At 55.2% G+C, this 13,833-nt stretch overlaps 6 protein-coding genes across 6 annotated transcripts; 5 read left to right on the forward strand and 1 right to left on the reverse strand.

Annotated features, from left to right (window-relative positions):
• The first annotated feature begins 10 nt into the window (after window positions 1–10).
• IE81DRAFT_124067 (zf-CSL-domain-containing protein) lies at window positions 11–790 on the forward strand. Its single transcript, XM_025510200.1, has 2 exons — window positions 11–439; window positions 547–790. Exons 1-2 carry the CDS (start codon window positions 251–253, stop codon window positions 637–639), a joined length of 282 nt encoding a protein of 93 aa, XP_025369622.1. The 5' UTR covers window positions 11–250; the 3' UTR covers window positions 640–790.
• IE81DRAFT_124073 (hypothetical protein) lies at window positions 730–1,536 on the forward strand. The gene has a single exon (XM_025510201.1). It carries the CDS (start codon window positions 941–943, stop codon window positions 1,412–1,414), a length of 474 nt encoding a protein of 157 aa, XP_025369623.1. The 5' UTR covers window positions 730–940; the 3' UTR covers window positions 1,415–1,536.
• A 2,480-nt stretch (window positions 1,537–4,016) lies between these two features.
• Window positions 4,017–7,793, forward strand: IE81DRAFT_124085 (hypothetical protein). Its single transcript, XM_025510202.1, has 5 exons — window positions 4,017–4,984; window positions 5,078–5,939; window positions 6,011–6,303; window positions 6,375–7,168; window positions 7,242–7,793. Exons 1-5 carry the CDS (start codon window positions 4,320–4,322, stop codon window positions 7,640–7,642), a joined length of 3,015 nt encoding a protein of 1,004 aa, XP_025369624.1. The 5' UTR covers window positions 4,017–4,319; the 3' UTR covers window positions 7,643–7,793.
• A 1,138-nt stretch (window positions 7,794–8,931) lies between these two features.
• On the forward strand, window positions 8,932–10,364 carry IE81DRAFT_330170 (LIP-domain-containing protein; the record flags this gene model as incomplete). Its single annotated transcript, XM_025515181.1, has 2 exons — window positions 8,932–9,960; window positions 10,029–10,364. The coding sequence occupies 2 exons, from the start codon at window positions 8,932–8,934 to the stop codon at window positions 10,362–10,364; spliced, it is 1,365 nt and encodes a 454-aa protein (XP_025369625.1).
• Window positions 10,245–11,764, reverse strand: IE81DRAFT_323438 (Thioesterase/thiol ester dehydrase-isomerase). The gene is made up of 4 exons (XM_025513949.1): window positions 11,285–11,764; window positions 11,107–11,160; window positions 10,777–10,997; window positions 10,245–10,692 (listed from the first exon to the last, which is right to left on the reverse strand). Exons 1-4 carry the CDS (start codon window positions 11,339–11,341, stop codon window positions 10,548–10,550), a joined length of 477 nt encoding a protein of 158 aa, XP_025369626.1. The 5' UTR covers window positions 11,342–11,764; the 3' UTR covers window positions 10,245–10,547.
• Window positions 11,765–11,860: 96 nt separating this feature from the next.
• Window positions 11,861–13,560, forward strand: IE81DRAFT_323439 (hypothetical protein). The gene is made up of 4 exons (XM_025513950.1): window positions 11,861–12,776; window positions 12,863–12,987; window positions 13,081–13,124; window positions 13,219–13,560. The coding sequence occupies exons 1-4, from the start codon at window positions 12,248–12,250 to the stop codon at window positions 13,424–13,426; spliced, it is 906 nt and encodes a 301-aa protein (XP_025369627.1). The 5' UTR covers window positions 11,861–12,247; the 3' UTR covers window positions 13,427–13,560.
• The last annotated feature ends 273 nt before the right edge of the window (window positions 13,561–13,833 follow it).

Genomic DNA, 13,833 nt, shown 5'->3' on the forward strand with positions numbered 1-13,833 from the left:
TCAAGGTGCATGACGGCGCCACGTGGCACCAGGCTTCTCTCCGGCTCACAATTTCGCGAATTCTTGAATTGGTGAGCGGATTCCACAGAAGGCCAACACGCGATAAGGGTCTGGATGAAGCCGTCTTCAGATTGACCAACAGCTTCGTCTTCGATCCCCTGCTCGTTCATCACACTGGCTGTGCGACCGTCGCGCACCTCAGCACTGCAGGCTGTGGTGCTCGCACCAACGAAGCTAGCGTCTTTGCAGCATGCCCAAGCAATCAATCTACGATGAGGTAGAGCTGGAGGACATGGTGTACGACGCAGAGAAGGATTTATTTCACTATCCCTGCCCCTGCGGCGACCGCTTCGAGATCACGAGAGCTCAACTGAAGGAGGCTGAAGATATTGCCACCTGTCCTAGCTGCAGCTTGCTGATTCGGGTAGTCTTTGATCCCGTGAGTGGCGGCACGTACGGCCAGATCCGTCTTGCGGATGCGGTGTGGCACCATTGCTTTGCCACAGAGCCTGACTGAGCGTCCACGTGCCCTCCCCTTATGATCAGCTCGACTTCGAGGACGACGATGACAGCGAGGCGCCCGCTTTGCCGGCCCACAGCCCTCTAGATCAGGTATCTCAAGTCGCCACCGCGGCTTAGACCCTGCGATAAAGGTCGGGTTGGGTGCACACGCGCAGGAGTCTGTTGCTCGACCGACTGCAGAGACTGAAAGGTCGCATGGGGCTCCTGTGGCTCTTCAGCCATCCGCCGGACTAGCCTCAACAGAGGTGTAGCGGCCTTCAGGCCCGCTGTCCATGCAGCGGCACCGGTTCAAGCCATGCTCTTGACGCTGCATACTAGACCTGTCTGCCAAGGAAGTCTAGCTACATAAGGCTTCTTCAACAACCTTCGACCTGACCTGCGTCCAATCGGATTTATCAGGACACGTCGCGCTTAGCAAATGCGGCTTTCGCGGTCTGCTGCCTCGCCTATCGATCCCGCTCTACCGAACAGGGAAGGGCTCGGTCATCAGACCTTGCAATTGGGGATCGCGAGCCTAGCGCACCAGAGTGCATCGACGTGGGAGGCTGAGCTCGCGATCGAGCGTCGTTTTGCGCATGCTAGTGAGGACGAGGACGTAGCATTGCCTTTCAGCGCTTCAAGTCCTTATCTACCAACTATCACGAGATCGAAAGTCGAGTGCAGTTGCTGTGGTGCTGGCTGGCCGCATTGCGCGCATTCCGCAACGATCTGCTCCAGACGAGCGCTTGGAGGATTTTCAGCACAATTTTCAGCAAGCTCGCCGTGGCGCGCGCTTTCAGAACCAGCAGCAAACAACAAAAAAAAAACAGCAAGCAAACAAGCAAACAAGCAAACAAACAAACCTACTAGCAAGCCGCCAGTCCAACTGGCTTTGTTGCTCGCAACAAATTAGGCTCTGTACTCGTGTCTGTGCCCCACAATTCACATTCAATCGAGAATTTTGTCAATCTTGAATGCGATCTCATGCCGATGCACATTGAACTCGCTCCACTACGCAGCATGCAGATTGAGCTGTCACGGCGAAACTTGCTGTTCGTAGGGCGCCGATTTGCACGCCGAGAGCAAAGCAAGCGTTCGATCGACGTGCTGCAAGTACAACGCATCGGAAAGATATCTGAGCGCCTTCTACCGTCGATCACGATCTTCGATGCTCTCGTCCGAATCCACGTACAGGGATATGTGTATCTTTGGTGCGCCTGCATCCCAAAAAGCGTGTGCAAATCTCCCACGAGAACTGCCTTAGCGTTGAAAATGACGTGAGAGACGATTGGAGCGCTGCTGGCTCTTCGGGCGAATCGTTCGCATCGTGACGCCACTCGAATGTTTCGAACCCACAACGTCGGTTGGGTGGCGTCGGGAAGGTTGTTTGCATCTCCTGTTCCACTACTATCCTTTGACTTGACTCCAGGCTCGGCCAGCGGACTTTGTTGCCAAGGCCGAACAGCTCGGCCTTGCACCTTCGGTGCGTCGGTGCAGCAGGTTCGCGGCACCGATGCATGCAGGCCACCTGCATCACTTATATATTGCCGCTTCAAGCTGCATGAGTATGTACCCCGGCACCGGTACCGTTACCTGCATACAGGCCGCAAAAGCCTTTGCCTTGCCTCGCCATCCTTTTGGTTTTGGTCGCCATACCACTCGTGACTCTGACTCAAGACTATGCGACTCGGATTCACTGCGAAGCACGAGAGAGTGGCGGCGGCAGTGCCGACATCCGTACCGGCATTGAGCGCCTACACCCTGAATGACCCAAAATCTCCGAACTTTTCCTCATACTGTATCATGGTTATTGTTTTGATTAATTATTGCGTGGACGGAGTTTCGATCTGCCTTGCCGATTGTGATTCGCCCATCCTGTACATATGTGCTCTTTCTAATGGTCGCTACTGCTCCTGCACACACATTCGTGATTCCTCCTCCTTCACAGTAGTGATGGTATGGGTAGCGCTGAGGTGCTGAAGACTGCTCCTAGCATCCAGAGGGGTACCCGATCGCCTAGACGAGCGTTTCTGCTGTACCTGTGCACATCTATGAGCCTTGCCTGCCTTGCCTGATTCCGCGTTGATGGTCCTCCGTTCAGGGGCCTACCAAATAGCTTCAATGCTAGCCTGTGAAATTGCGCACAGGGAACGCACAGGGACTCCAATAGCTCGAACAAGCTAGTCCTCGCATTCGCGGGGTTCGAAGCTGATGCAGCGGTGGCTGTGGAGGTGCCCATAAACGATCCGAGCGCACTGGAACCCTTTTCATCGCTGTGAAATGATGATCTTTGGGTCTGCTGACTGACACCGTCAAAACGCTCGAGTAATGGGCTCAGCATCAGATCAAAGGTGCGCCAAGAGGCCTCGACTCCTCTCGAGTACGGAAGCGGAAACAAACAATCCTTGCGATGGTGTCAACGACACGCAAAGACCCATGAGACTCACTCACACTGTCCGCGATGGCGTGTGAGTGAGTGCGATGTTCAGGATTCACGCTTTAATTTTCATTCTGATTCAGATTTTTCCATGTCTCAGCTGCGCATCGTCTCGCAGTCGTACTGTATGCCGCATCGTCAGCTTGCATGGCGAGCGAATCAAGCGGAATTCTTCGCCTTCACAACAGCCGCGGGAGCGAAGTTTACAGTACATCACCTTCTCATCCGCACTCGTCGCAGTGCGTCTCATCCATGCCTCGGCACCGTACGTCGCGCATTTTGATTGCAAAGACAGACGCTACGCGCAGCAGACGCGAGCGTGGACATCGAGCAAAGTACCAATCGTGAATGTGATCCGCTGAATGAATCGATGCGGCATCGACTCTGTGAGGGCCGTATAAGAGCGGATGCTTGACCCGCAAGCGTATTGCTCTCCTTGCCGCGCCTTCTGCTTCGAGATTCATCACTTGTCCGACGCTTCGATCACACCAACAATTTGGCTGCGCTGTCACGCAAGCACACCCCTAAAGTCGAATCACAGGAGTCATCGACCGCACCTGATCACCCAACTCTTACAAACTTCCACAGATGCATCGTGACGATCGTCGCCGATTCAAACAGCTTCTTTGAACATCCACCACCCCACAGGCCTCCTTTCGCGCTCCTCACCATACACGTCGCGTCGGAGCATTAGACTCGGCAGGACACTTTCTCGACCCGCCTCAAATACGCTTGATAACCTCCACTCTTGACAAGTGGTCGTGCGCTCGCTCATCACAGAGTCACACCCGCTGCTCGTAATTGCAAGTGGCACGGCCGACGGCACGGTACGCGGGCAGGTGACGCAGCAGCAGCCAGCAGCCAGCAGCCAGCAGCCAGCAGCATCAGCAGTCAGTCTAGCGCATCTCTTGCATCGGGTCGTGGATTCGATGCATCCTTGAGTCTTAGGTGCTGCAGCTCAGCCAAGGCAAGGAACGAAGTTCCGGCTCTCGTGAATACTGCTCTCCCTCGTTCTTCGAGTGGTGTACTTCCTCACACTCATCGTGACGCTACAGCAAGCCGAGCAGCGCGAACTCTTTGCTGGTACGGTGCACTAAGCTATAGGACCCTGAGTGAACGTGAACGCCAACGCGGTAACGAGTATAGTCACGAGTCGGAGTAGTCGCGAGTCACGCATCGCGCGGTCAAAGGGACGGGTCGGTACAATCACCAGCAGCAGCAGCAGCAGCAGCTACCTAGCGGCCCAAAAAGCCGCGCGTTTCAAATTGTGCCGTGGAGGAAAGTGCGCCTGCGCCTACGCCTCCGTGGCCAGACGGGTTTGGTCAGCAACAAGATTCGCAAACTTGGCACCTTATCGAAAAGAAGCGCTCAGTAGTCCGGTATGCCAAACCCACCGCAAGCGCAAGGCAAGCAATCCGCACACTCAGACCTCACCGCCATCACACCGACTCGGCAAGAAAGCGAAGTGTCATCCTTTCATTCCGCTACCTCAGACTTTGGTGCCGATAGTCCCGCTTTCGAACGGAGCGACACTGGAGTCCAGACGCCCGAGAGCTCAGTCGGACACGTCAAGCAAGCCAGCTTCGATAGAAAGAGCAGCACCTCATCTCTCAACAGTCGCAAAGGCAAATCAAGCCGGGCAAACTTTCGAGAAGCGGCGTCAGCCTTCAGAATTTTGACTGGAAACTTTGCTTCCACGCCAGATTTGAAGACCGCAGCAAGCGCACGCGGTCAACTCTCCCCGCCCAACAGTCCTACTCACAAGCAGCCAGGCGGCGCTAGTGACGCTAGACGTCTATCTTGGTTCAGGAAGAGCCCATCTGGCGCCGTGATTCCCCCATCTCCACCTCCAGACCGACCACTACCAGCCATACCCAAAAGTGAAAGTCTCTCTTCACGGTCCGCGGCGCGAAGGGTAAGGCTGCTCGACGGTAAGGAACCCGGTAGTGCAATGTCCGGCTATCAAGCATCGAGCGATGCCGAGAACGGCGGTCTGTCGCAGGCAGATGGCCATAGAACACCACCACCCGAAGCTGGCGCAAACAGGTGCGCGCTCACGATCACAGATGCTTCTCGTGGCTGTGAGATCTCAAGACTCGCTAACACGCCTCTTTCCGTTCGCTGGCACGCCCTTCAAAGTGTGCCCCTTCATTTGAAGCAGCGCCCAAGCTCGCCCAGATCTGCTCGTACCTTCGGCGCCGCCGAAGGTAAGCTTCGCAGCTCTAATATGGCGCGGGCCACGTCCGATGGTTCTGCGCAATCTCAGCCTCCCAACGACGGCTTCCATGAGCGTGAATTCGCAGAAGAAGAGGAAGACTGGGAGGCTTACGATGATTCGGACGATGATGGGACCGCTCTTCCTCATGTCCGAGCAGCCCCGCTTCCTACTCACCCTCCTTCTCAGGAACCTGCTCAATCGCGTCGCTCTGCACGGGAAGGATCGCACGCAGCGTCCTCCGAAGCCGGCGATAGACTTCAGGATCAGCTCGGTAATCCTTCAAAGCCTCCCGTCCATGGTAAGAATGGCGTCAGTGTGGGTCTTTCTGAAGGCGATCTGCCCCCTCGACGCATCATCGGAGGTCTTGGTGCAGGAACACGTGATGCCGTGCCAGGCGCTTTCCCAATGGCTCGAAGTGTGAGCACTGAGCACGGCAGCGCCGCTAGTCTCAATCGCTATGACGACCGAAGAGAGACATTCTACCGGCTAGCTGGTGCGCGCAGCAACCTGAACAGTTGGGCACCTTCTGCTGAGCCCCTTCGTGGTGGTATGCCCGAAATTTCCAATCTTCCAAATTGGTCCACCATTCGCAGCGGGGAACGAACTTCGCAGCCGATCAGCAACGTACAGCGCGACATGGACTGGTCGATGCGCAAGCTCATCAATGAAGACGTCTTCAAGCGCTTGCTGGAGGACCCGCTCGGTCGTCATCGATTCCGTGAATGGCTCGTACACAATCGGGGTACCGAGGCGAGGCTGGATATGCTGTACGATACCATGCAGGTGCGTTGATTTTTTCTCACCAAAGTAGAGAATGTTATCTGACGCGCTGCTTGCTTCTACGGTGCCGCCAGTTCGACAAGCAAATGGCAGACGTCCGAACAACATCGGAAGCGCTCTTCGACATCTACCTGGCCGAAGACTCACCTATGCACGTTGCACTGCCTCAAGAGCTGGGAGACCAATACTTTGACACCTTGCGCAAGCAATTCGAGCTCAAAGCAAGTCTAGACCAGACTGCCCAGCATTTGCTATCTTCGTTGTACAAGACAGAGTTCCAAAGCTTTGTGAAAGCGCAGCTCATTGAACACAACAAGGTCAAGCTCGGTCGCTTCGATAACAATGAGCGTACTGGTCTAGGCGATTGGTGAGTGCAAAGTCGATGCGGTCTGCCCCTTGTCGAAGTCTGCTCATCCACAAGCCCCGGCACCGCTGCAGCTACTGCCTGACCAACCCCAGGCTTCGCGAAAATCCGATCGTGCTCGTTTCTCCAGGTTTCACCGACCTGACAGGGTACCCACCGGGCGCCATCATTGGACGCAATTGCCGCTTCTTGCAAGGTCCAGGCACAGCTCCGGAGTCCATACAGCGCGTTCGCGACGCCTTGAACGCTGGCGAGCCTTGCACTGAGCTGCTACTCAACTATCGTCGGGATGGCACGCCCTTCTTTTGCCTGCTCTCGATTATTCCCCTTAGAGACAGCTCGGGACAGCTCGTCTACTTTGTTGGCGCCCAAGTCAACGTATCTGGCGAGCTCGCATCGGCTAAAGGTCTCGATTTCCTGGTGGGAGGAGGTGATGTCCCGCCCCGTGAGCTCCAATCCCGAGTCCATAGTGGCTATGAAGCTTCTCCAAGCATGCTTCGACACTTTGACGCTCTGCAGGATCCGAACCGCCCCAGTCCTGCATCTCTAGCAGACGACGACAGCGGGGCATGGGGTGCTCCAAGAGTGACCAGGAAGCTGGCCGCCGGATCTTACGAGCCGACTTCGAGAATGGGCCCCGGTCCAGGCACAAAGATTGACGGGCCTTTGTTCGATGCGAATGCGGCCGGTGGAGGACGCAAAGGGCAAGGGTTTGTTGGCAAATGGCTGACCCGCGGCAAGAGAAGCGACTCGTCTTCCGAGGGGTCAAGTCACCCTGCTCTCCGCAGAGATCGCGAGCGCGGACAGCTACTTACTGGTGCCGAAGGCCAGATGCGAAGTGGTGCACACTCTCTGAGTGACCAGATGGGTGCGTCATCGTGCTGCAGTCGAGCGCATCGCCCTCTTTGTGCTGACGCGAAGGGCATTTCTTTACTTTGCAGGATATTTCACCGAGCTGTACGGCAAGATGCTCATCTTCAAAAGATCGAAAAGAGAGATCATCTTTGCAACTCGCGAGCTGCTCGAGCTCGCAGGTCTTCCGACAGGCTCTTGGCGCGATGTCTACGACTCTACCTTGATTCACGCCGATCTCCTTTCTTTGATTCAAGGAAGCGAAAAGAGCGAGACGCGCGCCATCCGCACCGCTGTGCAAGAGGCTGTACGCAACGGCACACACATCAGCTTGCACGTCATTCTACGCGCAACCTCTCGAAGAGGTCGTTTGCTTGGGGGCTTGAAGGAGCTCAGCGGAACAGAAGTCCCTCGCTCGACCACCGTCCACATTGCACCCCTGAAAGATCGCGACAACAGCTCCTTTGCCTTTGTAGCCGTCTTTGCCTAAAGCGCACTCGCTCCACAGACGCGTTGCTGCTTACTTGTGTACAGTAGACGAGACGATCCGCTTCGATTCTGGCCCTCCCTGTGATTGATACCTTAGTGTTGGTTCCGACGTCGACCACTGTACTCCTCACTGCACCTTGTCTCGTTGCTCCATGATGCTGCAGAGATTAATGCTGATTCTCGTTCTTGAAATCCTACGATCATTGTTGCTAAATGTGGAGCCAGGAAGAGCACGCGCAACTCGAAAAGGGGGCGCTTTGGCTGCAGGTCAAAGCTATCCCCCCCGGTCCGTCACAAAGGTGCTCACGACTCGGCTAAAGCGGCGACCACGAGTGGTGGCTGGCGGCCGAGGCTTGTATCGCACGGAGGCACACTTCCGAGCGTCTGCCTGCACCTGTCCCTTCCGTACCTGCACACGTTGACCCTGTCAGCAAGGCGTATGACAGTCTCGAGCAAGCGACTGCACCAGTCGTGAGTGTCCACACACTCGTGATCATCGACTCGTGACTCGTGACTCTGACTGTTCTTGCGGTATGGTGGTGGTACCTATCGACACACCCTTAGCGCGACGCGATTCATGCGGAGAAACGCGCAATTTTCTTCTCTTTCCCCGCAAAAGCGGAGCGCTTTCACGCTAACACAGCCGGCGGGCACTTGCCGAGGGCAATCGTGAATCACGATGCGCTGCAGAAGCTTTGCGGGAACCCCGCCATCACCACATCAAGTGATGCATGCTCGCTTAACAATCACGCGAAGCTCGCACTCGCACTCATGACTCTGACTTGAATGCCTTTGCTGCGGGGAGAGACCACATCATAGCACTTGACTCTTCCGCGGATCTGTAGACCAGAAGCATGCACTCATTTGCATTCGCGATGCACGCGTTGGGCTAGCCATGTCCCGATTATGAGGTGACAAATGGAAAGAGGGAGCGAGCGTGACAAGGGGCAGAGTCTTCCGGCTCATGCTCCTGGCGAGACATCGTGCGAAGGAGTCAGGAGAGAGCGGGACAACCGGAAAAATGCATTCGGTGGGACAGCGAGCTGCTCCTGTGTGTGTATTGCCCTCACGCTGCCAGAACCACACCTCCCAGATGGGCTCATCACTCAAGGCTGCTTGTTCAACACCTTCTCACACTCACTCCTTCTGGCTCGGCCTTCCCTCGCTGCACTCCCTTCTCTTGCCTAACGGACACCTTTACTTCTCCCACTTTCTCCCTTCCCTTCATTTCCCCCACCCCTCCTCTTCCCTTCACATTTGCTTCATTCCCTCGACCATTACGTGGCAAACATGCTTTTCCCCCAGCTCACCTCGTCCTGGGCGGTGGTCGCTTTGACTTGCGCCTCCTCGGTGCGAGCACTGGCATTCCCGAAGAGTTCCATGAAGCAGCCAAGTCTTGACCCTTTCTACAAGGTGCCCTCCAACATCAGCGCTTACAAAGTCGGCGAGATCATCCGAGAGCGTCCTGTCGATACCATTGCTGCTGGAGCAAAGAGCGCTTATCAGATCCTGTACCGCACCAATACCGCCCTCGACAACGCAGACGCTACCGTCGCGACGGTCTGGGCACCTTCGAAACTGGCTCCTGGTCCTCCCAAGATTGTCTCATTCCAGGCACCAGAGGATTCGGCTGCCTTTGACTGCGCACCTTCCTTTTCCGTCATCAAAGACTCTCCTTCCAACTCTTCGGGCGACACCTTAGGCTTCTACATCGACGCCAGCTTGTTCAACGGCTGGTACGTCGTGCAGCCAGACTTTGAAGGCTCTCTCTCTGCCTACATCGTCGGCAAGAGCCAAGCATACGGCGTTCTAGACGGTATTCGGGCAATCTTGAAGCACAAACCGACCATTCCCGATGCGACTGGCGCTCAAACCGTTCTAGCTGGCTACTCTGGCGGTGGCCACGCGTCAGCGTATGCCGGACAATACAAGCGTGCCTATGCGCCAGAGCTCAACATCATTGGTAGCGCTTCTGGAGGCACGCCAGTCGATCTCAAGCTGATCCTGACCAACCTGAACAAGACTCCTTTTGCCGGGTACGCCATCGCAGCGCTGGCGGCATTCGTCAAGACTTTCCCCGACGTCAATCAGTACCTGCGTTCCATTCTCAATGACCAAGGAAAGCAGGCCATCGAATTCCTGCAATCTTACGCCTGCGTTCCTCAAGAACTTCTTCGCTTTGCTTTCGTCGATTACTACACCTACTTGACTGTGCCCTATGAGCAGGCTCTCGCTGAACCTATCGTTGTCAAGGCTCTGGAAGAAAACTTCCTCGGCAAAGGTCCTGGCGCAGTAGTGACCGACTTTCCTCGATACCTGGTGAGCTCGATGCTGTCCTTGTCACAAGCACGCAAACGTTGCCCTGACCCCTTGCTCCTCGTCTGCAGTATCACGGTATCCTCGACGAGGTCATCCCTCAAGCACCCGTTGCTCAATACGTCAAGGACCAATGCGCAGCTGGCTCCAAAGTGCGATACCACACTGATCTCATCGCAGGCCACGTGCTCGAGGGTATCGAGGGCTTCCTGCCCTCCTTCCAATTCATCAAAGACACCTTCGATGGCAAGACGAAGAATATGGAGTGTAGCGAAGAGCACAACATTGTCTCATTCTTGCCAAATCTCTACAACGACTACGCCACCAAATTGGTCGGCAAGGCCGCCCTGAACAAAGTCAGAGCCTTGAATGGGAAGACCATCGCTGGTGAAAGCATCCACTTCTAGTCGTCTCCGTATTGTTAGCGACGGAATACATTGCCACAGTCTTCGTCTTCGTCAACACCATCCTTATCAGACTGCGATCTGCATTTGCAGCAGCACCTGTCCTTTACACATATCTGCAATGCACCTCGCTGCCAATCTTGAGCTAAGGACAGACTTTTCCTGTGTCTACAATGTGTCTGAGTGTTATGCGATGAACTTGTTGTGCGTTGCTGTGGCCACTAGCCTGCCATTAGTATTGGTGCCTTTGTCATACGCAGTCAGCCGAACGGCGATAAAGGCAATTGACCTGCCTACTTTGTCTGCCCGGCCTTCTATACGAAGATCTTGTCTGACGAGACAAGGATCGATGGCACCGTTGTCAAGTCAGCAAAGAAGGCGTGATGCTGTTTCAACCTGCAAACCTCACACTTACCCAGCTTTTGCCGCTCCAATATAAGAGATGTGAATGTCAAGCGAGACCCCGCGTTTGGCCTGGAGGGGTGAAGACGAAGCGGCAGCAATGACCAACCCACCGATCCAGTCCACTAGCGTGGCAGTGACCGACCCGTGCAAGATGGCCTTGCTGTTGCTGTGCCTGTCTGTCAGCGGCAAGAGGGCAGTGACACCGCCAGAGGATGCTTGCTCGATCTGCACCTGTCCGTCGCGTTTGAGGGGGTCCATGCGGCCAATTGTAAAGTGCACTCAGTTACGATCTCACCTCCTGTACGTCAGGATCCGCACGAAGCACTTTCAAAGGGCTCACATTTTGCAGCACAAAATTATAAATGGGCGAGCTTGCTACGATTTGTGAGCTTAGCTGTCTCGAAGAACATGAGACAAAAGGTCGAGGAAGAGGGGTTCGTCAAGCGGTTGCCTTTTGCGCCAAGATGAGAGGGGAAAAGGGGGCCACGCTACCGTGGATGCAGGCAAATCCTCCTCACCTGCTCAATTGAAGCTACCAGCTCGTCCGCCTTCGGCCCGTTCCGTTCTTCGCTCATTACGTGTCTTCGACCTTTGAGCAACCGAGAGGGATAGTAGTAGCGCTTGACTGCCTTGCTCTAGCTTTGCTCTTGACGACTTGGCTATCACACGAGTGTCATGCAATCACGACTCGCCCTAATGACTGCAAGCTTTTGGTTATCGCGAGGCATGCAGTCCAGAGTCCAGTCGCAAGTCACCGTCGAGCATTGATGAGAGAGCCAAGAATTGCAATTGCAATCGTGAATTGAATCTTGATCGAATGATCTTGACTTCAATTTGAAAGCATGCATGGGTACACCGGACGCCCGGGGCGTCGGTGCTTTGCGTCCGGGGCGTCGGTGCTTTAGATATGTGTAGTTGCAAAGGGTTGCGCACGGTGATGCTGCGTGTATGATGTGCCGCAAAGGCAAAGCCACGCATCCGCCGAGAACGCGCGTTTGCTATAGTTGCCGCTCTTAGTGTTGTGATGTGGGGGATTATATATACTCACACCCCGCCAGGAACGCGCGCCTGCAGGCCGCCCCCGAGAACGCAGCGTATAAGCAGCCGCCGTGCACCCGCGCTCGCGCCATAGATATATGTGACCGGCGTGCTGCAGCGCAAGGGACGGCAATAAGGCGAGTACGTCAGCATTGGTTTGTGGCTCCACTCCACCATGCCCCCCGATGTCGCCGGTGATTACACCACGATTGACCAATTCGAGCCGACGAGTCCCCAGAAGCAGTAGTAGTACAGTCAGAGTAGTTGCGAGTGTCAATCCTACGTCTCGCCAGTCCACGTCCCGACGCTCGATACGTGATTCCAGCCGCGTAGCCTTTACCTACACTCGTGAATGCCGCCAGCGCCCGCGCCTCTAGCCAATGCTGCACAACACATGATATCCACCCTCTCCACCGCCCGCTTTCTCAGGGTTGTCATCTAAAATGGATCCGTCTGCGTCCACTTTACCTCTCTTGGTATTTCCTTGCAATACCACTGCCATCCATTCGTCGCAGCTGAGACAGGATGGAAACTTGGCGATAGCAGGCCCCAGCAGCAACCCCTCGCCCCACCCTGCAGCAGCCTTGCTGCATCAGCAACACTTTCCCTACAAGCGATTGATGGGTCAGTGGGCTATCGTAGGCTCATCACTACCACTCTGGAAAGGCAAAGCCAACGTCATTTGTCGATATACTCCAGAGTCACCTCTGCCAGATACCGCACCTTTGCCTACTCGATTGATCAAAGCGACGCACCTTCCACCTTCTACAAGCACCGCGCCCGCCGTCGAGCCTAGGACTTCGCCAGTCCTCCAAGCCCCCTCGGACATGGCTGATCAAGTGCGATTCTACGATGAGATATATTACGACGCTTTGGACGAGGATGGAAGGATACTGGAAGGCAAAGGGGTTGAAAGGGGAGGAGCGACACATATATCCGGGCGAAACACAATAGATGACAAAGGGCGGAACGGTGAGTTGAATCTGGATCCAGCATCAAGCCCCTCTGCGCTGAATTTTGGGCGTGGCACTAACTGGTGAACCTCTGATTGGTGGAAGGTGCTTCATTCCATTGGAGAGGGTTTTGGTGGCTCAAGCCTTTCACAAGCAGATGGCAAGTGCTGGGTTTCAGTCGAAATTTCGTAGGAGTCAAAGCTCCCTCTAATGAGCCGGAGTGGATCATTGTGCGTGGCATCAGTGCGGTATCTGATGCGTGCCCAGCCCAGCCTTCGCTGATGTTGCCTCCATCTCTGGTGCGGCGGCGTTCCGTTCTCCAGACCTACTTCAGCGCGACTCTCTTCACTCCTGCCGGAGTGGATGTGTGAGCGCTCGCAGCTGCTGATCCCTGGCAGTGGGAATGACGCCCGGCTGACTCAGAACGGCAATCTCACCTTTGCTGCACATTTGCTGTCTAGATATGCTCGAGAGGCAAGTTCGCTCAGCGACGAGACCTTGGACGAGATCATTCAAGCCATGAGGCAGGGAGGGCTTGTCGCACCTCATCAAGAACCATGGGAAGAGAATCTATCCGAAGCATCGGCAGAGCATCGAGCTGTGCTTCGGCGGCTGGCTGGCCAGGTCTTCAGGATACCCCACACAAGGCCTACGCAGCCTCCTTTGTGAAAAATGGCCTACACGCTCTCGGCGTGAATGATAGGCTGCCCATTGACTCCTCTTGATGCCAAGTTTCTTGGGTCGAATCCTGTACACTATGCTCCTGACAATCAAGTATCCATCAACACCCGAGCCAGTAATCACAATGCCTCGCAAAAGTGCATGACGTGGCAGCTTTTGCCTCTTGAGCAGTCGCGAGTGCGCCTTCTCATCAGTCGAGAGTGTCTGTGTCTTCGACCTTTGCCAGCCTCTTTCTGACCAACCAGACATCTAGCCATGCAGATTAGCAGTGTGCGATTCATATCCACATCCTGATTCATTGATCGTGACGTACGATACACGTCAATACTCTTCTGATTCGCGATCAGCAAGGCTTACTGATGATGCTTGATTCACATTCAAATTCTGATTCATCA

The sequence above is a fragment of the Ceraceosorus guamensis genome (genome assembly GCF_003144195.1).
Source record: "Ceraceosorus guamensis strain MCA 4658 unplaced genomic scaffold IE81scaffold_29, whole genome shotgun sequence".
Lineage (NCBI taxonomy): Eukaryota > Fungi > Basidiomycota > Exobasidiomycetes > Ceraceosorales > Ceraceosoraceae > Ceraceosorus > Ceraceosorus guamensis.

Bases quoted from the DNA above. Each gene is read 5' to 3' on its own strand.
- IE81DRAFT_124067 (XM_025510200.1), top strand. From the start codon at position 251: ATGCCCAAGCAATCAATCTACGATGAGGTAGAGCTGGAGGACATGGTG. The intron at 440-546 runs GTGAGTGGCGGC...CCTTATGATCAG, and splicing joins TTCGGGTAGTCTTTGATCCC to CTCGACTTCGAGGACGACGA.
- IE81DRAFT_124073 (XM_025510201.1), top strand. From the start codon at position 941: ATGCGGCTTTCGCGGTCTGCTGCCTCGCCTATCGATCCCGCTCTACCG.
- IE81DRAFT_124085 (XM_025510202.1), top strand. From the start codon at position 4,320: ATGCCAAACCCACCGCAAGCGCAAGGCAAGCAATCCGCACACTCAGAC. The intron at 6,304-6,374 runs GTGAGTGCAAAG...GCACCGCTGCAG, and splicing joins CGTACTGGTCTAGGCGATTG to CTACTGCCTGACCAACCCCA. The intron at 7,169-7,241 runs GTGCGTCATCGT...TTTACTTTGCAG, and splicing joins CTCTCTGAGTGACCAGATGG to GATATTTCACCGAGCTGTAC.
- IE81DRAFT_323438 (XM_025513949.1), bottom strand. From the start codon at position 11,341: ATGAGCGAAGAACGGAACGGGCCGAAGGCGGACGAGCTGGTAGCTTCA. The intron at 11,161-11,284 runs GTGAGGAGGATT...TCTTCGAGACAG, and splicing joins TGGTAGCTTCAATTGAGCAG to CTAAGCTCACAAATCGTAGC. The intron at 10,693-10,776 runs GTAAGTGTGAGG...TTGTCTCGTCAG, and splicing joins ATTGGAGCGGCAAAAGCTGG to ACAAGATCTTCGTATAGAAG.
- IE81DRAFT_323439 (XM_025513950.1), top strand. From the start codon at position 12,248: ATGGATCCGTCTGCGTCCACTTTACCTCTCTTGGTATTTCCTTGCAAT. The intron at 12,777-12,862 runs GTGAGTTGAATC...GATTGGTGGAAG, and splicing joins AGATGACAAAGGGCGGAACG to GTGCTTCATTCCATTGGAGA. The intron at 12,988-13,080 runs GTGCGTGGCATC...TCCGTTCTCCAG, and splicing joins ATGAGCCGGAGTGGATCATT to ACCTACTTCAGCGCGACTCT.